The sequence below is a fragment of the Nicotiana sylvestris genome, chromosome 10 (genome assembly GCF_000393655.2).
Source record: "Nicotiana sylvestris chromosome 10, ASM39365v2, whole genome shotgun sequence".
In the NCBI taxonomy this organism is placed as follows: domain Eukaryota; kingdom Viridiplantae; phylum Streptophyta; class Magnoliopsida; order Solanales; family Solanaceae; genus Nicotiana; species Nicotiana sylvestris.
Window position 1 is genome coordinate 160,442,337 of NC_091066.1, and position 24,317 is coordinate 160,466,653.

A 24,317-nucleotide genomic window follows, 5' to 3' on the forward strand; every position below is an offset into this window, starting at 1 on the left:
CCATGTTATCAGGAATGCTACAAAGAACAACTGCAGTTTCTTGATAATATGTGTTTATGCCAACGGGAAACACAAAGAGAAAGCGATAGAATTATTGTAGAAATGAGGGCGAAACTGAAGGAGGTGGGAGAAGAAAAATTGAAAGCACAATGGAATTGTGAAGCACAAAAGGAACCTAAAAAAATATAAACGAAAACTTGCGGAGGTGAAGGCGAAACTGAAAGAGGTAGAAGAAGAAAAAGAACAAATCAAAGAACGATTTAAGTGGTTGGAGCGGAGAATAAATGGAAACTGGGACTAAACATTGGCATGTATGGGTTTAGTGTATTTTTTATATTTCATGTATTTTTATTATGTTGGCCTGTTATGTTTGTGTTTGTGTTGTAATAATGTTTTATTTTAATTATAGTGGCATGTATGCCATGTATTGAAGTGGCATGTATGTCATGTATGTGTACTAAATTTTATTTTAATTGAAGTGCCAGTTAAGTTTAAGTGCTTGTGTTGTTATATGAAACAATCAAACCACATTTTACATATTACATTTTCCTACAATTAAACAGCTTTTTCTTCACTCATTCCAGATTGTGGAACATAATTTTATTTGAAATATATTGCAACATACACAAGTACAAACACGTATTACAAAAAACAATACCAAAACAAAAGACTAGGGGTATCCTTGATAGTTGGGTACATTCGACGAACTTGCACCAAGAGCCGAATTACCACCGCCACGCACACCACCTGAAGGACATTTATGACGTTCGTGTCCTGTTTGCGAGCATATGCCACATTTACGCGCATAAACGGTGTCACCAACATCCATTTGGTTCTGTATACGCATTCTCTTTTGCACTTGCAGCTTGCACAAATAGTCCTTGTTACACACCATCTTAAAAGGTTCTGGCGGCCAATAATGCTCAGAACCTAATGACTCCAACTCCCCACTATACGTGTCTATGTATGCATCAACACTATATTGCCTATCAATATAGTTTGTTGCCCCATATCCAACTTGTTGAAAGAACTTCAACGCATGTGCGCACGGCATGTGGTAGATGGTTCATTTCCCACATGAACATAACCTTCTATTTTCATTCACCATCTGTAGATTATTCCCACGGTGTCCACGGATAGCGGTCTTAACTTCAAAAACACCACATTCATGATCTTACTGAAGAAATGAATGCCACTGTGCTCGCCTCCTGGACCTTTCAAATCTTCTCATGGGTATTGGCATAAATTGAACACCCCTATCCATCAATGCTGATGCAGCTGCATGCCTTTTAACAAACCTCTCTGCACTTTATTTGAATGTTATGTGGACCATGGCAGTGACAGGCAGTCCACGGGCAGACTTCAACAAGCCGTTGAATGACTCCGACACGTTTGTAGTGAGGGCTCCCCATCGTCTGACGCCATCAGCATGCAATGTCTACATATGAAGCTCATGCCCCATCAACCAAGTATAGGCTCGTGGTTTTAACTGCCAGATCACTTCCATGTGCCTCGTGAATTTGCACTGCTGGTGCTCAGTTGCAGCCATCCACATTAAGTCATGCAAGGCCTTGTCAGGATATTTCTTCTGGAAATTGGACTTCAGGTGATGCACACAGTAACAGTGGTATGCATATTGTTCCTGCCATTCAGGCAAGTGATGTACAGAACTTAAAATACCACTATGCCAATCAAATATTAGACAAATACCTGAACGTTGTTTGACAACGTGCTACTTCAAGTGGTTCAAAAAAAGCGTCCACGTCTCTTCGCTTTCGTTGACACATATGGCAAAAGCTAGTGGAAATATTTACCCATTGGCATCTACTGCAACTACAATCAAAAGCTTTATACCATACTTTCCATAGACATGAGTACCGTCTATGAAAATAACATGACGCCAATGCACAAAACCATCAATTGCTGGTTTAAATGACCAGAACACATAGTTGAAAATATATTCGGGTCTGTCCGGACTCCGCTCACGCCTCCATTCAACAACAGTCTCGGGGTTAAAGTGTTGTAGTGCGGGCATGTACCTGGGCAGATTTGAAAAAGACTTATCCCGATCGCCATAAATAAGTTCAAAGGCACGTTTGCGACCGAGATATGCCTTTTTTGGTTATAGTACAACCATACTCCTGGTGGACGGCTGTAATACTCTTTAATATTGAACCTAATGGACACTTCCAAATATGGAATCAAGACAACAGAAATCAAGTCCACATCCAAGTTGAAGTGATTCTCATTGGATGAGTCCATTTCACATCTGTGCTCTCTAATAAATTTACCCACTTTCCACAAACCTTATTTCTTCTTGGTGGCACGCAACATCCAGTGACAACCCATAAAGTCTCTACGGCATACAGCCTTATATTTCTCCGCAGTTGACTCACTTACCATCATCTCACGACACTCTCTTATACTGTAGATTTTTAGAGCCCTAATTAGGCGAGCTTTATCGGGGAAATACATGCCCTTTGTCAGAACATCTGGTGTAGACTCATCCCACATTGCTGACCGAAATTCATCATCATCCTTTGTAAGGGCATCCACGTTTGGCATGCTTGGCAAATTATCAAGGTAGGGAATATTCCACTCATGAAATGGCACGTGGGACTCGTACACTCTTGGTCTAGTGGGAGAGGGAGGAACATGCTCCCTCGTCAGCTCAGGTTCAACATTCACTTCCTCCTCCTCATCACCCTCATGTGTCATCCCCAGACTCGTTCGCATTGTTGTCATAATCACTATTATCTTCCTGACTCTGCGCATCTGCCAAATCACAAGTAAATACGTCGTCTATGGGCAACTGTGTGAGTTCAAGAGCTTCAAGAAGCTCGTTTTCACTGCACAAAAAGAACAAAATAATAAGTTACCCAACTAGATAAATACTTTAGATATAGCTATATCACTTTACTTACAAGTCGTACTGTCTTGACGTTTCATGATGGATATTTTCTTGTTGGTGATGACTCCCGGATGGACCACCGTGGTCCAATACTCCATAACTACGCATATTCCAACTAGGGGCGGGGTCATAACTTGTAAAATTCATATTCGGGCGGTACCCCCTATGAAAAATATGAGTGTTAATACAAATCCTATTAAAACATAAAATAAACATCGCTAAAGTGTATTAAAATTGAAGTTTACCAGTTGTCTTGTTGATTATATAAAGTCAAAAAATTATTTTGTGGTTGCTCATTCATCGGTGGTGACAAGTTTAAATCAAGTCAAGCTCTTTCATCAGCAATCTGTCCTGCAAAAACCGCTCCAGAATAACCACCCGATGACTGGGGGTTATCCCTACTATGCACGCCCTCATTACTGGGAACGTCTTCCACCTTGACGTACATTTTTAATAATTTTATTACAATAAATTCCTTGTATTCATCCGGAATCCGCAAAAAATCTCTAAGAGTTTCATCATCCTCGATGTTAAACTCAAAATAATAAGCAAACCCTAGCGGAGTCGCTGAATACGGAAATCTACCGGTTACTTTAAGGTTAATCGAACGCCTCCTATCACTCATTTTTTATGTAACAACGATACCAATTTATCGTACTCCATAGTAAACGACAATTTAACATGACACTGTGGAGGTGAGCTATACCTCACAGAGTTATTCTCCAGCACAACCTCACCCCCCCCCCCAATATAGTGAAACCCTTATTTTTTGCACTTCAGACATTGTAAAAAAATGATTGATAAGAAGAAGAGAGAAGTATGAACGTAAGTCTGAAGTAAAGTATTGAATGGATTTTCATAAAATTGAAATGCCTTTAAATAAGGCAAGTCCGAGCTTGGGGTGTAGAATTTTTCTATGTAAAATGCAGTACAATGCTACGTTTTATGTATTTAAATTATTGTTATGTCAGTTAATTATTGGTGGGGCTAAAAATCAGAGTAAAACACAGTATAATAGTACGTTTCAGTGTAAAACGCAGTATTATACTGCATTTTACAAAAAAAATAAATGTATTGTACTTCTTATAAGTAAAATACAGTATAGTACTGCGAATTAGTAAAAAAAATTAAATAATATGCAGTACTATACTGCGTTTTACTTTAACGACTAACTTTTTGTTAAAGTAAAATGCAGTATAGTACTGCGTTTTACCTAGTTATGTAAATTTGTTTTAGCATTAAAAACGTGTTTTTTGTCCAAAAAAGCATCAAAAAAGTTTCGGACTTATAATATTACTATTCACTTGCATAATTGTTAGTAGTTAGTGAGTTAAACAAGTTTAAAGCATACAATCAAGTATTTGTAAGGCAAAAGCCAAGAATTATGACTAACAGTGGCAGATTCAACCATAGGTTCGTAAGTTTGGCAGAACCCATTGTTTTGACGTCAAACTCTATATATATGTGCTAAAAACAATCTTAGATAGAGTTAGATATGTATTTAAAATCTCACTCTCTCACCTCAGAACTTGCAGTGTCTAAATTCAAGATCTGCCACTGGGACCCAAGGCAACACAAGTATACAACAATTCAAGTTTATAAACCACTATTATTTTCAGCTAGCTTGATCTATTGATGATTGGTAAAAGTGGGGTTTAGCCTCATTTGATTTTTTAAAATTAAGACGTCTGAATCTAAATACACATCTAAATATCGAGATGTGCATTAAGATTAAGACATCTGAATCTGAATATTAAGATGTGTATTAAGATCTGAATACTAAATGATTAAAACTGTTTGTTTTTTAACATCTGAATGTATAAAATTTATCTTTATTTGAAAATTAATAAATATAAAATTCAAATAAAATACTAATTAATCTAATATTCTATCAATAAAATATATACTTTTTAAAATATGGTAGTTAGTAATGGTGATGGCTAACGATGTTGCTTGTGAATACCGACTAAATGCGGTGGTTGGTGGTGATTTTGGTTGATGGTGGTGGTTTTGAGTAGTAGCTAGTGATAATTGGTAGTGATGTTGATTATGGTTGAGAATGGTGGGGGTATGTGGTAATAATTAATAATGGCGGGTGGTGGTGGTGGTTGTGCATAGGCGTATCCAGGATTTTAATACCATGTGTGCACTATTATCTTTAAGATAGATGTTTGGTTCCATTATATAAAATTTTATGATGGCGGCAAGTTGACGAGAAAACTATATTAATACTATATTCGCAAAAAATATCATTCACTTTACAATTGTCCTCGATGAGTTTTTATTGAAAACAGTCAATAATAACATTATTACTTACAGTTTTAAATATCTCACGCTCTATATAGCAAATTAAACAATCATTCAAAAAAGTTTTTAAAAGCGACGCTTAATATTGAGAAGGGGTTTTCTTGCTTTGAATCCACTGAGAGCCTCAAAGCCGAGAGAGACGAGTCATGAGTACTTTGCTTTTAGGGATTTCAAAGTTTTTGTACTCAAAAGAATGAATAGGAGAATAAAACAAAAAAGACGTAGGAAAAAGGGATTTTTTTTAAAAAGTAAAAAAAAAAAATTTGTTTGTTAATTGAAAAGAAAGAAAGGTCATAAGGATATGTTGTTAATCGAAAAGGGTGTGGAAAATTGAAAATTTATTTATTGTAATTAATTATAAAAGGAATTAATCAAAAAGAATTGTATGGGGATCGAACCCCTGACCTTGGGGACAAAAAGAAGATAAGAGGGGAACTTAGTCAAAAATGCACCAAACCAATCACTTGAGCATGGGTGGCCACAAATATATTTAACTACATAATTGAAAAAAATAGTATTTTATACATAGACTAGGGAGGGGAGCATGGGTGCATGTACCCCACCCCCTCCACGTAAATTCGTCTCTGTGGTTGTGGTTGTGATTGAGGGAGGTTGTGGTTGTGATTGAGGGAGGTGGTGGTAGTTTATAATGGTGGGCAATGTCGACTATGGTTGTTGATGATGATGGAGTGGTTAGTTGTGGTATTTGAGGTAGATGAGTTTATGGTTCTGATTGAGAATGATGGTGGTGGGGGTAGTGGGGATTCTGGGTGGTGGTTGTCGATGATGGATTTTCAATGTCTTTGCCTTATACTTCTTATGTTTTGATGATCTTACAAACTTATTGTCAAGAACCAGATAGAGAACCTGACCCACCTGGTATACATTTCAAATGAACAATGTCCAGTCTGATCTCTAGTAAATGAGTGAACAACCACAAGGAAGAACACAACAGGGACCTGGTCCTTTAGGGTTCTCTGACAGAAGTACCAGTCAACTATATCGCTGGAACGCAACTGCAGAAAGTGACTATCTACAACTGTACACATGACAGTGCAACAGTCACTTCTCATTGGGAAGAAGCGTGTACCAAGAATTGACATTACCATTGTGATGTCTTTTGCAGTATAACAACCTGGTGCAAGGCACAACATATTCACTTGTGCATTTAGTGCAAGGCACTTCCTATCTTGCTTTCTTAGAATCTATGTTTTAGGAAACCCAAAATTCGTAAACTTTCTAAGTTTCTGTTATGACTAGGATTAGTCATAAGTTTACAGTCTTTGTAACTAAAGAGTCACAAAGTGGCTTGTGGTAAGAGTATCACAAGTTAGTTAAGTTGGAGTCTTTGTCACACCTCCTTTTTTGCCTACACCCCTGTAAAGGGGTGTATAAGGGAGTTTATTCCAATTTAAGTGACAATCGAAACAGGATTATTTTTATTGAATTCAGAGTCTCCACTTGAGATAATTTTATGGTGTCCCAAGTCACCAGTTCAAATCCCGAATCGAGGAAAATATTGACTCTGTTTTACAGTCTGCGAACACAGAAATCCGGGTAAGGAATTTTGTTAACCTAGGAGAAGGTGTTAGGCATTCCCGGATTCCGTCGTTCTAGCACGGTCGCTCAACTGTTATAATTGGCCTATTATCTGATTCTAATACATGTTTTAGCCTATGGTACAATCTTTAACTTTATAACCGCTTTTATTTATTTAATTTTTTAGGAATATTTTAACGTTATTTAAAACACGTCTTGAACTACGTCACATAAATGCACTCGTGGTCCCCGACATATTTTATCTAACATTGTTGAGATTTGGATTTGGTTTGGGTTACATGAAATGCACACCCGAGTTTAAGAAGGTAATTCTATTAAGATCGCGCCTAAAGAGACTAACTCGTTATTATTTTGGGGAACGCCGTGAAATTCGCTAAACGGCCCTTCCCGAATTCTACGTATTTTATTATAGCCATTTATTGAGGGCCCCGCAATTTGCATTTTTATTTGGCGAGGCTCATCTCATTTTTATTTGAAGGATGACCCTAAAGTACCTGTGATTTTTCTAATTATTCTTGCCTCAAAAATAAAGAAAAGAAATCCTAATTAATAACGACTATATTTGAGGTCAATGGATTCACGCTACTTAAACTGTCAGCCAACTTGGGCCTGAAGCACAACCCGTTTAAATGGACCAAAATCCAGGCACACACGAGAGCAAGCCAGTCTTAAGGCTGAGCCCAGGTTTACACGGACGTTTAATTAAAACCAAACTTGGGTCACCTGAAATGCGTCGGAGCCCAGTCCATCCGAGATAGGCTGTTAAGCCCTGATCGCCCATTCAAAATGAATTTCAAGTATTCATGGACAGCTTCAAGTTACTCATATTTCACCATTTACAACAAAAGAAAAATGCGATTCACCTATTCAGATTGATGAAACAACTAAATCTTTCTGATTTCAGCTTAAAGCTCAGATTATTTCTACTTATCTTTTGATGAGCTATTGGATACTATTAAGGTGAAAGAAAACATATATTGAGAATATCAATACTCAAATGATTCAGGGTCTCATGCAAGTTTACTGTCAGTACACATGAGAATTCAAGGACTCGAAATGATTTCCTATTTCAACTGCCTTCTGACTTTAATAATCAAATTAACAGGAACAAAATTAACTAGCTAAACTGAAGGATAATTTCAGCTCACACTACTACAGTTAGAGAACTCTATACTAAACATACAAACTAAGTTAGCTACAGCTAATTTCATTCCGTACTCATCAATCTAACCAATTAACAAACACGAGATCCTTAAGTTGACTGCCAGTCAGTTGCAGTATATAGCTCAGATTAACCTAGGGCAATCCCAATTAACGGTCCACATTATTACAACCCAGTCTATTGCTTAAATCAATACCATCTTAATCAACTCGCAAGAAGTAACAATTTAAACAACTTAAACTATATCAGATAGTATCCAAAGTGCAGAGATTTGGTAACAATTTTCATTTCAACTTCAACTTGGAGTTACATGGAAGTAAATCGAGGAAGTGTACCTGGAGATCGAAATATAAGTAGAAGAAGAAGAAGTCAGCCACAACAATGCAACAGTAGACCAAGAAATGATCAAACAACAACAATACACAGCCCATGGAATTGAAACACAACCCAGAAAATAGTTTGAAACCAGCCGAAAATGATAGATCAATTCGAATCAGTGCCAAACAGGCCAAATGACCTTGAAAACTACCCAGGATGCACTCACCTTTAGTAAATCTCAAGCTCAATCAAAACCTAGCTTAATTGGACCTAAAACCATTCAAAATCCATTTATATGTCTCTGAAACCTCAAACACCAGACTTAACTAGGAAAACTTGAAATTAGACTAAAAATCCCAATGGAGCAGTAACTGTTTTTGTTTTTTTATTAGATTTTCTCTTGTTTTTGGTTTTTGAAATTTGAATTTTAAATTCTGGATCTGAAAATTAGCAGATGCATTTTTTTGGGTATGTTTTATGGCTGAAAAAACCCCTAACCAAGGCATTTGAGTACCCTTTTATAGGCACTAAGAAGTGCAACTTCAGATTTTCCTTTTTCATATAAGTCCTTCTTTCATTTTAGTTTAGTCCCTCATTTTTAAACTTGTTACACAAGTAACTACCTCTATTTTTGCTAAAACATACACTAAAACCACATTCTAGAATAATCTAAGAGGTTCTGGTACAGTCTGTTATCTTCCTATCCAGTTCCAATTATCCGTATACCCCTGAACATCTTTAGAATCACTAAACTATCCCCCACTCTGATTAATCCATGGTCAACTAATAAAATATGAATTTCAGTAGTAACCATATAATACTTAACCAACTCTTATTATTCCATCAGTTAACAAACAATAATCAATTCTAACACTTAGCTAAACATTAACACAAACTACTAATCACACTCAAACGATACTGAATTTAGATCAAAATCAGTGAGCAACAATTTAATTAAGAAAATTACGATACCATGGGAGAGACAATTACTAAAATCATGAACTAACCTAAACATTTTCTCTAATAACAACCATTAGCTATGATTGAACTAAAAGAACATGAATCAAAGTTATATTAGACAATACTGAATTATTAGCAGCAAAATATGAATTAAACTCGTAAGAACTGGAGAAAGTAAGAACACAAATAGAAAGAAAAACAAACTCACTGATAAAGAAACTCCGGCCAGTCAACATTTTTTAATTCGCCAATTTCGGGTGACATTTAGGCTCTATTGATGATGAAATCCTTATGAGGGAAGCCCGAGGACCCCATGGTATCATTTTGGGGCAAGGTGGTGCGACTAGGGTTTTGGCCAAAAAAAACTTAAACCGATATTCGAACAGTTCCGGCGGGATTCGAGGGACGGGGTTAAGGGGGTTGGGTAGAGGAGATTAAGGCGGTTCTAGGGTGTAAATTTGGTGGAGTTTGGGACTGGTGGCGTCATGGACGGAATTTCTTTGATCTAAGATTCGAAGGCTTGGGGTGGGTTTTGAAGGAAATTAATGGTAGATTTGGACAGAGGAAGGGAAGAGGGGTTCAGGGTGTGATTTTGGGGTCAATCGGAGATGGGCCGTCGCCGTGGACGACTTCCGGCGGCGGCGTTACAGGTTTGGTCTTGGGGTGCTTGGAGACTAAGCTGCGGGGGTGGGGGGTCTTGGGGTCTTTGAGACATTTTTATATTAGCAAACCTAGGATCCTCATGTCTGTTCAATCAACAATCAAGGTCCACGATTACTTACAGGAAATGACGTTGTTTGGTGTCCTACTGAGGCGGACCGGGTGGACATTTTCAGGCCGGACTAGGGGGGGTTAGGTTTGGGCTGAGACACTTTGGCCCAATTCTGGATAGCTTCTTCTACTCTTTTTTAAATTGTTTTTCTTTTATCTCCTTTATTTTTTTTTTATATTTCATTTTGTATTTTTTTTTATACTTTTTCCTCTGGTTTTATAAAAATGCAAAAATTAAAATAAAGTCTTAATATATTTCCAAAATTAAGCTAATTAAAAGAATCTATTTCGCAACAAATTCAACATTTAGCCATAAAAATGCAAAAGTGGGCTGTTTTGTTATTCTCTTCATATTTTGCTCTAAAAAAAACTTAATCACTAAATAATCCTAAAATATGAAATTAGATCCTAAATGCAAATGCTGTGCGTATTTTTCTTAATATTTTTCATGTGAATTAAAATACACAAATAAAAATGCAAACAATTAAAAGAAAATAACACAACATTCACAAAAGTGTAAAATAATGAAAGAAATCATTTTGTTTGAATTTTGGGAATAATTCATATATAGGGCAAAAATCACGTGCTCACAGCTGCCCCTCTTTGCTCGGAAACATGAAAAGTTTTCGGGCTATGATAAGTGAGCAAATACGAGCGATTTTTGCCCTGTTTGAAGATTCTGTGTGAAGCATTTTTTGAAAAAGTTGACTGCACCCTGCTTCAGAGGTTGCCTACATATCCTGGGCTAAACAGGAATCAGGTCAGTGTAGTTCGATAGTGTCTGGTAGCTGGGACTACCAGGAGCTGTGATTTCACTGCGATTGTTGCTGCTACTGCTCGCTGACCTTCCTTATTACACCATGTAAAAAATAAAAGAAGCTAAACTAAGTGATGACCTATGAATTACAAAATCCTATCTAAATTCTTCAAATTTGTTTTTGTACTTCCTTGTTGCCTTGTTGTCTTGTGTTCTCTTGGAAAAATCCCTTGTTGCCACTGTAAACTACAAACTGAGGTGTTGTTCCTTTCTTCAAATTGCTGAACTTGAATGTATTCCCTTGTTGTACGGGTGGGCTCCCGACTTCTGGACTTGGACTTGAAAGTATTCCCTTGTTGTACGGATGGGCTCCCGACTTCAATGCTCGAAATGAATTCTCCTATTCTCCAGGCGGACTCCTGACTTCACAAAAATAGACAAAATAAAGAAAACTTTCTCTATTCTCCAAGCGGGCTCCTGACTTCCAAAAATAGACAAAACAAAGAATTTTGAAGGCTAAAACTTTAAATTGTACTCCCTTGTTCTCCAGGCGGGCTCATGACTGCTGCGATTGAATGTATTCCCATGCTCTCCAGGCGGGCTCCTGACTTCTGAACTTGAAATGTATTCCTTGCTATCCAGGCGGGCTCTTGACTTCACAAAATAGACAAAACAAAGAATTTTGAAAGCTAAAACTTTAAATTGTACTCCCTTGCTCTCCAGGCGGGCTCCTGACTGTTGCGATTGAATGTATTCCCATGTTCTCCAGGCGGGCTCCTGACTTATGAACTTGAAATGTATTCCCTGCTATCCAAGCGGGCTCCTGACTTCACAAAATAGACAAAACAAAGAATTTTTAAAGCTAAAACTTTAAATTGTACTCCCTTGTTCTCTGGGTGGGCTCCTGACTGCTGCGATTGAATGTATTCCCTGCTCTCCGGGTGGGCTCCTGACTTCAACAAAATATACAAAAACAAAGAAAATTTTCTGCCCCAGTTTGGTAACTGGGCCCATGGGTGAGTGTTACTGAATCATATACCAACTATTACGAAGAATTTGAAAACTAAGTCCTATTACCTAGGGAGGTCCTGACAATTCCTAACAATTATGAACCTAATTTATATTTTCTAAAGGCATTACTCCCACTACATTATACCATTTACAAGGGTTTTTAAACTACATCCTATTATCCAGGAAGGTCCTGACAACTCCTAACAATTACAAGCCTAAGGTATTACTCTCGCTATATCATGTTATCTACAAGGGTTTTTGAACTACATCCTATTATCCAGGAAGGTCCTGACAACTTCTACTTGAACTTTATCCTAAACATGCAAACTTTGCAACCAACTTACATTCCCCTATGCTATTCATGATTATTTTGTATTTAATCAACCCACACTTTGCTGTAAAACCTGATTACTGCTTGTTTTTCCCTCTTGGAGGGTCTCTCCAGAACAACCGACTTTTCTGCCCATGTTTCAATCAAAGAAAATTTCGTCAGTTTAAAATGGTGTTTAGTTGATGGCATTCTTGATGAAAATCCTTCCACTGTATTGCTTTATTTTGACCAGCTTCCCCGAACTGGCCCCGAATCGCTTGCCTTTCTTCTTGACTTTCAAACCCCTGACTCTGACAAACCGAGTGTTCAGTACCAATGTTGTTGTTTCACACCTCTGAACCTTTTATCTGAAACTTTGCACTTCCCACGACATTTCCCAATCATCTCACCGATGACACTTCTGGTGATTTCCCATACTCCACTTTACATCAGGTTGTTGCTGACATGTTCTGACCACATTGTGCTTTACCATTTTCGGAAGCTGGTAGTGAGCTTTGAAATCCCTTCCCGCTTGCTTTGCACAGAACTAACATTGAACATCTTAGACAGATAAAACCCTAAAAAGAAATGAAATGTAATGATTTTACGAGTTAAGGATAGGAATAATCCAAAATCGGATGACTGCTGAAAAGAAAAGAAAAGAAACTTATCTGATCGGAACAGCTGGTACCAATGGTCATGACATGCATTTCATATTAATCGGCCCAATTTATCCAACCAATCAATTTTCAGTTGCCGTACTGCGTTGCCTTAGAATTTCCGTGACCTGATTACTTTACCCAAACCTTGACCTTGTTCATCCTGCGGCGACTGGAAAGATTTTCACCAGCATACCTCTTTCATTCGTTCATCTCTCAACTCACTTTCGCCTTACGGTGCTCGTGAGGGTTTTCACCAATAAGACTCTCTCATTTTAATTTCTCTCAACTCCCATCGCCTTACAGTGCCCGTGAGGGTTTTCACCAATAAGACTCGCTCATTTTAATTTCTCTCAACTCCCATCGTCTTATGGTGCCCGTGAGGGTTTTCACCAATAAGACTCTCTCATTTTAATTTCTCTCCTTGCTTGAACCAGAGTGTTGCCCTTGACATGAATTACTTTTACCTGCTTGACTTGGCATTTCTCAAAGACTGATCAGAAGGTCTTTCTTTGGACCGTTTTGTGGGCTTTTAGACAAGGTTAGAAAAAAAGGGTATAAAAGGCTCAAGACAATAAAAATAGGTTCAAAATTACAACTTTCGGAATCAAACTTCTTGCAACAACCACAACTTCTGCCCCAGTTTCTTACTTTGGGACTTTTGGATTTTTATTTTGGTGAGACCGAACCGTAAGGCTGCCTACGTATCCTTAAAAGGAATCAGGTCGAACATAGTTCATGTCATAGAAATTACTTTGTTGTTGTGATTTTCTTTCCTCTCTTTCTTTTCTTTCTCTCTTTTTCTTCTGTTGTTCTTCTTTTCTTCTTTTCCTTTTCTTTTCTCTCCTTTTTTCTTTGCTTTTCTCTTTTCTTTTTCCTTCTCATTTTCCTTTCTTATTCATTCTTCCTTTTCTTTTCCCTTACTTATCCTCCGCACTTGCGTTTTTGCATCATGTCGTTGATCCTGAAAGAGGGGTATGAAAGAAAATAAGTAAGGCTCAAAAGGGGTGACAAGGGATAAAGTGTTTAGATAGAAGAATAAAACGCCTTCCTCATTTCAATCCTCAAAATATGCCAAATAAAAATAAGCACAATCAAAGAAAGAAATCATACATAATATCTCTTGACTGCATCAGAATTAATAGATATTTCTACACATTTGCCTTCTACATCTGTCAAATACAATGTGCCATTGGACAATACTCTGGATACACCAAATGGCCCCCTGCCAGTTTGGGGCGAACTTTCCTTTTGCTTCAGCCCGGTGAGGCAAAATACGTCTCAACACTAATTGACCCACCCCAAACTTTCATGCACATACCTTCTTGTTATACGCTCTCGCCATTCTCTGTTGGTACAACTGGTCGTGACACACTACTGCCAATCTCTTTTCATCAATCAGACTCAATTGTTCCAAGCGGGTTTTGACCCACTCAACTTCATCAATCTCTGCCTCAGCGACAATTCGAAGGGATGAGATCTCAATTTCCACGGGTATTACTGTCTCCATGCCATACACCAACAAATAAGGAGTGGCTCCCACTGAAGTACGAACAGTAGTATGATAACCCAACAATGCAAACGGTAGCTTTTCATGCCACTGTCTAGAACCTTCCACCATTTTTCGAAGTATCTTCTTTATATTCTTTTTGGCTTCCTCGACTGCTCCATTCGCCTTAGGGAGATACGGCGTGAAATTGCGATGTATGATCTTAAACTGTTGACATGTCTCCGTCATCAAATGACTATTGAGATTAGCGCCATTGTCTATGATGATTACCTTCGGAATCCCAAACCAACAGATGATGTTTGAATACACAAAATTGACCACCGCTTTCTTGGTCACAGATTTGAAAGTTTTTGCTTCAACCCACTTGGTGAAATAATCAATCGCTACCAGAATAAACCTGTGTCCATTAGATGCTGCTGGCTCGATTGGCCCAATGACATCCATGCCCCAAGCAACAAAAGGCCATGGTGCAGACATTGTATGTAATTCAGATGGTGGAGAATGAATCAAATCTCCATGCACTTGACACTGCTGACATTTACGCACAAAAATGATGCTATCCCGTTCCATAGTGAGCCAGTAATAACCTGCTCGGAGAATCTTCTTTGCCAGAACGTACCCACTCATATGCGGTCCATAAACTCCGGAATGTACCTCGGCCATGATAGTTGTGGCCTGTCTTGCATGTATACATCTTAGCAATCCCAGATCTGGAGTTCTTTTATACAACACCCCTCCACTGAAGAAAAATCCACTGGCCAATCGTCGGATCATTCTTTTCTGATCACCTGTGGCCTGCAACGGATATACTCCCATCCTGATGTATTCTTTGATATCATGGAACCATGGCTCCCCATCAAGTTCTTCTTCTATCATATTACAGTAAGCATGCTTGTCACGGACCTGAATCTGCAGAGGGTCCACATGAACCTTATCTGGATGATGCAACATTGACGCCAAAGTAGCCAAAGTGTCTGCAACTTCATTATGGATCCTCGGGATATGCTAGAATTCTATTGACTAAAACCGTTGGCAAAGGTCATGCAAACATTGTCTATACGGTATGAGTTTCAAAACCCGTGTTTTCCATTCTCCTTGAATTTGGTGCACCAGGAGGTTCGAGTCGCCTAAGACCAAGACTTTCTAGACACCCATATCCACAACTAACCTTAAACCCAGAATGCACGCCTCGTACTCAGCCATGTTGTTGGTACAGTAAAAACGAAGTTGAGCCGTAACAGGGTAGTGTTACCCTATTTCAGAAATAAGTACCGCTCCTATCCCCACGCCCTTCATGTTTGCAGCCCTATCAAAGAAAAGCTTCCATCACGGCTTCTCAACTTGCTCCAACTTATCAATGTGCATTACCTCTTCATCAGGCAAATAAGTTTTCAAAGGTTCATAATCGTCATCAACCGAATTCTCGTCTAGGTGGTCCTCCAAGGCCTGTGGTTTCATTGTAGTCCGAGTCACGTAGACAATGTCAAACTCTGTGAGTAGGATCTGCCACTTTGCAAGCCTCCTTATGGGCATAGGCTTCTGAAAGATATACTTCAATGGATCAGAGCAAGATATGAGGTAAGTAGTATAAGATGACAAATAGTGTTTCAGTTTCTGTGCCACCCAAGTTAGGGCGCAACATGTCCTTTCAAGATGAGTATACTTAACCTCGTGGGGCATGAACTTCTTGTTGAGGTAATAGATGGCCTGCTCCTTCCTGCCATTGATATCATGTTGACCCAATACACAGCCGAATGAATTGTCCAATACCGTTAAATATAGAATCAAAGGTCGCCCTAGTTCTGGCGGGACCAACACAGGTGGATTTGACAAATACCCCTTTATCTTATCAAATGCCTCCTCACATTCATTTGTCCACTTGACCGCAATGTCTTTCTTTAACAGCCTGAAGATAGGCTCACAAGTTGTCGTGAGCTAAGCGATGAACCTGCTGATATAATTCAATCTCCCCAACAAACTCATCACCTCAGTCTTATTCCTCGGAGGTGGCAATTCCTGGATGGCCTTGACTTTCGATGGATCCAGCTCAATACCCCGGCGGCTGACTACGAACCCCAACAACTTTCCAAACGGCACCCCGAACGCGCATTTTGCAGGGTTAAGCTTGAGATTATACCTACGAAGCCTTTGGAAGAACTTTCTCAGATCCCTGACATGGTCAGATTGCTTTTTAGACTTCACGATCACATCATCCACGTACACCTCGATTTCTCGGTGTATCTGTCACGACCCAAAATCCCAACCCGGTCGTGATGAAGCCTCTCGTGAGGACAAGGCCAGCCAATCAACAAAATAGTACATCTTTTTATAATTACTTAGCAGGAATAAATCTAAATCATGGGCAATATAATCTTAAATGCGAAATAAACGTGATAGAACAAGGAAAACCCTCCCAACTCAGCCCGAAATCGGGGTGTCACAAGTCATGATCTACTACAGAGTTTACTAATATTTTACAAAGTCTAGAATTATCATAAATAACAAAGATAAGGGAGAAAACGGGGATGCGGACGTCAACAGCTACCTCGTTACTCCTAGTCACCGCCTGGTCTGGAAAGAATCAGCGCTCAGGAGCGAACTCAGCTCTGCCTGTATCTGCACACATGGTGCAGGGAGTAATGTGAGTACTCCGACCCAGTGAGTAATAAAAATAAATAACGACTGAAAACATGAAATCTCATAACGGCACAATATAGCGCTATCCCAAGCAGTAAAATCAGTTATACAGTAAAATAGTGAGTATCAGATAATTCTTCTTTTAAAACAGTAAAGACAAATAATTTCCACAGTAAGGATAAATCAAAAGCTTGCCCCTCGGGCTCAATATGTAAATCTCAGTATAGTATCAGCCCCTCGGGCTCACTCCCAACTCACCAGCACACAACATCAGCCCCTCGGGCTCACTCCCAACTCACCACACACAAGCAACGGCCTCTCGGGCCCACTCCCAACTCACCTGGGTACCCTGCGCTCACTGGGGGTGTGTACAGACTCCGGAGGGGCTCCTACAGCCCAAGCGCAATATCAATAGGCCTGAAAGCCTTCACACATCACACACGAGGCCTGAAAGCCTCCTCATATAACACTCGAGGCCTGAAAGCCTCCTCACATCACTCAACATATCCTCACGTATGGCCCTCGGCCTCAATCAGTCCAGAAAATAATCATAAGCCTCTTGGGCATCAGTAAAACAATAGTGCTCAGCTCAACAGCATTATAAATATCATTAAATCTCGAGTTGAGTATAAATGTAGCTGAGTTCACAAAATAATATAATTCAATTGGACTGAGTTCAAATAATATTTCAATTCGTGAGGAAAATAGTGATGTAAATTCACAAAAGATTTTAGATAATTGGCACGAAGCCCAAATATAGCAATAAGCCTAATCATAGTGAAAAACAATAAATATTTATCAATTACGCGGTAAAACTATCAATTGGGATGGACCAAGTCATAATCCCCAATAGTAAATGACCCCACGCTTGTCATACAATGTGTGTCTCATCTCAACATAGCAGTATGTTGTGCAATCCGGGGTTTCAAACCCTCAGTGCATCATTTAAAATCATTACTCACCTCAAGACGGTCCAACATCTACTCCGCTATGCCCTTGCCTCTCGAATTTACCTCTTCGCGCGTCGAATCTGGTCAAAACCACAATGAATACATTACAATAGGCTAAGGGAATATAACCCAATCGAAAAGACTCGAAAAATATCGAAATTCATGAAATTCGCACAACCCGAACTCCGGGCACACTTCTCGAAAAATTACGAAAGTCACATAACCGGATTCCTCGTCTCGCCACGAGTCCGTACATATAAAATTTACCAAAATCGGAGTTCAAATGGCCCCTCAAATCTTCAAATCTTATTTTCAAATCCCTAGGCCTAAATCTTCAATTTACTCCTCAAAAACATGTAATCTAGTCGGATTATCCAATGATAATTCAATATTATGGAGTAGAAATAATCACAAGTGACTTACCTCAAGATTTTCCAAGATTTCTTGCTAAAAATCGCCCAAAATTCGAGCTTGGAATCAAAAACAATGACCAAACTCGGACTGCTGGACATTAAATCTGTCCAGAAATTTTCGGTACTGCTCACGCAGGGGCACTGTTCATGCGTGTGAGGTCACTGTTCACTGTTCACCCGCGCGGTTACTATTCACGCGCGGGTACTGTTCGCTGATGAGAAAATACAGCAGCTTTTAAGAAATTTGCAGCACAGTCATTTTTCACTAAAATGGCTCTAACTCCATCATACGAACTCGGAATTAGACGATTCTTGTTCCTATGAGTCACAAATAATAATACGAACACAAAACTTCAATCAAAACTCAATTCAGAGCTCGTTTTCCCATCTCAATACCCATTTCGCTCGTTAAACAATTAACTCACATTTCACGTCAAAAATCCAATCGCGACTTGATGAAATTAAACCAAAATTTCCTGATCAGTCCTATAATTCATGATTTAAATTCTGGAAATCTCGAAATCAAATTTGGATCTCTAGAACTAAAAATGAACCTTTAGATCATTACATTTATGCTCAAAACGGCAAAAATCATCCAAAAATGACCCGTTGGGCATCCGAAACACACCCGAGGCCCCCGGGACCCCGACCAATAATACCAACCAGTCCCAAAATACATTACGGACTTGCTCGAGGCCTCAAATCACATCAAACAATGCTAAAATCATGAATCAACCTCCAATCCAAGTTTTATGAACTTTAGAATTTCCAACTTCTATTTCCGATGCCGAAACCTATCAAATCACGTCCGATTGACTTCAAATTTTGCACACAAGTCCAAAATGACATAACGAAGCTACAGAAATTCTCGGAATTCCATTCCGACCGTCGGATCAAAATTTCACCTATCAACCGGAAATCGCCAAAATACTAACTTCGCCAAAATGAGCTAATTTCTTCACCGGACCTCCAAAATTAATTCTGATTGCGCTCCTAGGCCTTAAATCATCCCCCGAAACTAACCGAATCATCGGAATTCAATTCCGAGCCCTCTAACTCACAAGTCAACGTCTGGTTGACTTTTCCAAACTAATTCTTCCTTAAAGAGACTAATTGTCCCATTTCATACCAAACTTGATCCGAATTGACTCAAATTTACCAAGTACACATATTGAAATATTAATAAGCATTTAACGGGGAATACGGGACGAAAATACAAGAAACGACAGTTCGGGTCGTTACAGTATCATATCATGGAATATTGTTGTCATCGCCCTCATGTAGGTTGCCCCAGCATTCTTCAAACCAAATGGCATGACCCGATAGCAGTACGTTCCCCACAGAGTGATGAATGCTATCTTTTCTGCATCTTCTTCGTCCATTAAAATCTGATGATAACCCACATAACAATCCACAAAAGAACCAATCTCATGCTTGGCACAATTATCAATCAAGATATGGATGTTCGGCAATGGGAAATTGTCTTTTGGGCTTGCCTTGTTGAGATACCGATAGTCAACACACACCCTAGTCTTGCCATCCTTCTTCGGCACAGGCACAACATTGGCTAACCAGGTGGGATACCGGGTGACCCGAATAACTTTTGCATCGAATTGCTTGGTAACCTCTTCTTTGATCTTTACACTCATATATGTTTTGAACTTTCTCAGCTTCTATTTGACAAGAGAGAATGTCGGGTCGGTGGGAAATTTGTGAACCACTAAATCAGTGCTTAGACCCGGCATGTCGTCATAGGACCATGCAAAAATATCTATTTGAACAGTGCCTTAATTTTCTCCTCCCTGAGTTGAGGTTCCAAATGGACACTTATTTTAGTTTCGCGGACATTATCTTGGTCCCCTAGATTAACTGCTTCTTTATCGTTCAAATTAGGTTTGGGTTTTTCCTCAAAATAACTTATCTCTTTACTAATTTCTTCATAGGCCTCATCATCATCAAATTCCAACTCGTCATCACACTCGATTTCTTGTATTATTATTTTAGAGTTAGATTGGCTTTTAAAACTGGGCCAAAGATTCCTCATGCATGTCATGTCATTGATATCAGCATAAAAAGAACTGTCCAAAAGAAGAAAACAAAAATAAAATTAGAAGGAATGAAGAAAAAGTGACAATTGCATTTCATTGAATTTAAAGATAAGAGAGTCTTAACACATCCAATTGGACGGAACATAATATCTGAATTACAGACCCTGGAATAATCTATACAACTAAAAGAAAATCAAAACCCACTACAAAGACTCCCTCCGGATAGGAAGAGGAGTAGCTTTCCAGTTGTTGACTTTTGCACGTGGTCCCATGAATTGCACATTTGCCTTGCTCAAACCTTCCCCAGGCTCAACCATATTAACCTCGGCAAACAACCTTGCGAGTCCCTTATCCAAGTCTCCATCAGCACCAATCAATGACCCAAGAACTTTTGACAACAACTGCTTTTTGATACTTGGCCTGACGAATGATCGGGACAGATGCGGGATTGGCTTTGGCAAGGCCCGTGCCTTCTTCTTCATTTTGCGGGCTTGTCTCACATCTGCAACTGTGGGCTTAAACCCTAGACCAAAAGTATACAGATTCCTTGGAAGAGAAACCGGCTGCACAATACCTTGAAGAGATGCACCCAAACCCTTGCCCGGTACAAAACCATTTTTTATCATTTCAACGGCTACCATGACTGATGTCGCAGCCATCTTTGGAGTTGGAACGCACTTTCCTTATGGAACTTTCTCTACCGATACCGTGTTGAAAACTTGATAAACCCACGGCCCCTTGTCGTCTTCAACCTCTATGAGCGGAACAATGGCATCATTGGGCACACACAAATTATCTTCACCATGTACAATAATTTCCTGTCGATCCCACTCAAACTTGACAACTTGATTCAGAGTAGACGGGACTACCTTGACAGCATGAATCCAAGGTCGTCCCAACAACATGTTATAAGAAACAGCCACATCGAGCACCTGGAATTCCATAATAAATTCAACTGCCCCTATGGTGAGCTCAAGCACTATGTTCCCGACTGAATCTTTCCCTCCACCGTCGAATCCCCGAACGCAGATACTATTCTTGTGAATTCTTTCATCATCCACTTTCAACTTGTTCAGAGTGGAGAGAGGACAAATGTTTGCACTAGACCCATTATCAACCAGTACCCGAGTAACCATGGAATCTTCGCATTTCACTGTCACATAGAGGGCTCTATTGTGCTCGGTACCCTCTACGGGCAACTCATCATCAGAAAAAGTGACTCTATTTACCTCAAATATCTTGTTAGCTATCTTTTCCAAGTGGTTTACTGAGATTTCATTAGGAACGTGGGCCTCATTAAAGATCTTTATCAAAGCCCAATGGTGCTCATCGGAATGGATCAACAATGACAATAATGAAATCTGAGTCGGTGTTTTCCTCAACCGTTCCACAATGGAATAGTCTTGCACTTTCATCTTTTTCAAAAATTCCTCTGCTTCTTCCTCGGACACAGCTTTCTTCACCAACACTGGACTATCCTTTGAAGTCTTATCTTTCCTCAACTCTTCGGGGGCAAAGCATCTCCCCGATCGAGTCAAACCATGGGTTTCACACACTTCTTCTCTAACCTCTTTCCCCTGGTAAGTTACTGTCACTCGTTCATAGTTCCACGGGACCGCCTTGTTGTTGATCCCTGGAAGATGAGTTACTGGTTTTATAATAACAGGCTCTGTGCGAGCACCCTTTACGACCACAACAGGTTTACTTGCAACCCCTGGTACCACCACTTTAGCTTTCTCTGGTTTTACTACAATAGTGCTTGACGACTCTTTCTCAGCTATCACAGCTGGCTTATTGTCTACCCCTTTCGACTGGACCGCTAATTTCCCACTGATTATCTTTTCCTTGGGACTGGTTTCACTGGAACAGATCATCATCACCGTCTGCGAGGGTTTTTTAGGCTCCCCTTCCTTGTGTATCAACTCAATCATATGGGTCTCATGGTGAATTGCCAACGGATTCTGGTTGATATTTGGTGCTTCTGGGGCCTGAACCTTGGTCCGATGAGTATCAATAAGTTCTTGCACAACCGTTTTCAATTTCCAAAACTTTTCTGTATCATGGCCCGGGGCCCCCGAACAATACTCACAACTCAATGAGCGATCAAGATTTCTGGGAAGGGGATTCAGCAATTTGGCCTCGATCGGATTCAACATACCCAACTGTCTCAGCCTGTAGAATAAACTAGTATAGGATTTTCCCAATGGAGTGAAAGTTTTCTGCTTCTGCAACCTCTCATTCTTAAAAGCTTGATTGGGTCGAAAACCTGCTTTATGAGGGTTTCTATAGGCTTTTGGGGGTGGATAGTTATTTTGTGGAGCTTGGTATGGATTTTGGGGGGTTGGCGCACACAATTAGGCGTGAGTGGGAGGTTGGGTGTAGGTTTGTGCATGATGGAAAGAAAAATGGGGATCTGGCGGTGGGTAATAGTGTTGTGGTGGGTTATATGGAGTGTGGGGGTAGGTTTGGGGATAGGGTAGAGGTTGATTGTAGTAATGTGGAAGGTTCCTAGATCCACCCCAAGCTGCCGACTCGATCGTGGCAACTTCCTCTTTCTTCTTCTTCCCGAGCACACCACTGGTACAGTTTTGAATGGCCTGAGTGGTCGCTTTAATTGATGAATAACTCATGATCTTGTTGGACTTGAGTCCCTCCTCAACCATACCTTCCATTTTCACAATTTCATTAAAGGACTTGCCCACTGCTGACACCAAATGACCAAAATAAGTGGGCTCCAAAGCCTGCAAGAAATAATCAACCATCTCACTCTCTTTCATCGGAGGGTCAACCTTACTGCTTGCTCTCTCCAATGGAACCCATATTCTCGGAAACTCTCACTGGGCTTCTTCACGATATTTTTCAATGACAGACGGTCTGGGATGATTTCGAGATTGTACTGAAAATGACAGGGGAAGGCTTGGGCCAAATCGTCCCATATGTACCACCTGTTGTGATCCTGTCTGGTGTACCATTCTAATGCCGATCCACTCAAACTTTGCCTGAAAAAGGCATCAACGATTCATCTCTTCCGCCTGCTCATCTCATCTTGCTACAAAATCCCCTTAAATGTGCTACTGGGTCTCCATGCCCGTCGTACAGATCAAACTTGGGCATTTTGAACCCTGCTGGTAACTGAATGTCTGGGAACAGACATAAATATTTATAAGCCACACTTACTTGGCCCCTTAACCCCCTCATGTCTCGGAATGATTGTTCTAAGCTATTGACCTTTCTGATCATCTCCTCCTGCTCAGGGTTTTTGGGCGGCTTCTCGGTTTCTGCCGCGAGATCAAGATTAGGGGTGTATGAATAAGGTTCTAGAACTTTGAAGGTAGGTTCAGGGGGATAGTACTGGTTGTCGTGGGTCTGGAACATAGGTTCACTGGAGGATCGATGTAATGTAGCAGGTGGAGGTGCCACAAATACATGAGTGACTGGTGGAGGAGGGTATGTGACTTGTTTGGGTGGAGAAGCTTGTGATGTATGAGAACTGGTGCCGTGGCATTGTTGGTAGAGGGGAAAGGCTGGAGATGAGTTCACAGTGGGATGTTCCTGAGGTTGAGCCAATGGTGGGATATAAGCAGGGTTTGCGGGATAAGCCGGTGGTGGATGCCCATTTGCCCAGGCTTGGTACATTTCAACCATCTGTTGTTTCAACTTATACATCTCTTCCCTCATCGTATTAACATCCAATTCTTCCACCTCGTTTGACGGGTCAACAATACTTGTTTCCAATTCTTGGTTGGCCATATTCAGCCTGTCTTTTGATCGGGTATTGTATGAGTGAGTTGCCAGAATGCCAATCAACTAATCATCTGCCTGGACTCAATACATCAACAACAACCTTGTTAGTGGTTAGGGCTTTAACAAATTGGTAATCGCACATTTAGGGAATGAATGCACCTAAGTAGTTAACCGTTTCTATCATGCATTCGTTCGGCTGCTTGCGTCATCCCGACTTGTCCATTTGCAACTTTCTTTCTTTTCTTACTTTCTTTTTATTATGACCTTTTCTTTTCTCTGTTTTCAACCT

The 24,317-nt window shown here is 39.9% G+C and overlaps 1 protein-coding gene across 1 annotated transcript; it reads right to left on the reverse strand.

Annotated features, from left to right (window-relative positions):
- Positions 1-20,487: 20,487 nt before the first annotated feature.
- Positions 20,488-23,962, reverse strand: LOC138880188 (uncharacterized). Its single transcript, XM_070159863.1, has 5 exons — positions 23,513-23,962; positions 22,950-23,025; positions 21,514-22,550; positions 21,087-21,216; positions 20,488-20,807 (listed from the first exon to the last, which is right to left on the reverse strand). Exons 1-5 carry the CDS (start codon positions 23,960-23,962, stop codon positions 20,488-20,490), a joined length of 2,013 nt encoding a protein of 670 aa, XP_070015964.1.
- Positions 23,963-24,317: the final 355 nt, after the last annotated feature.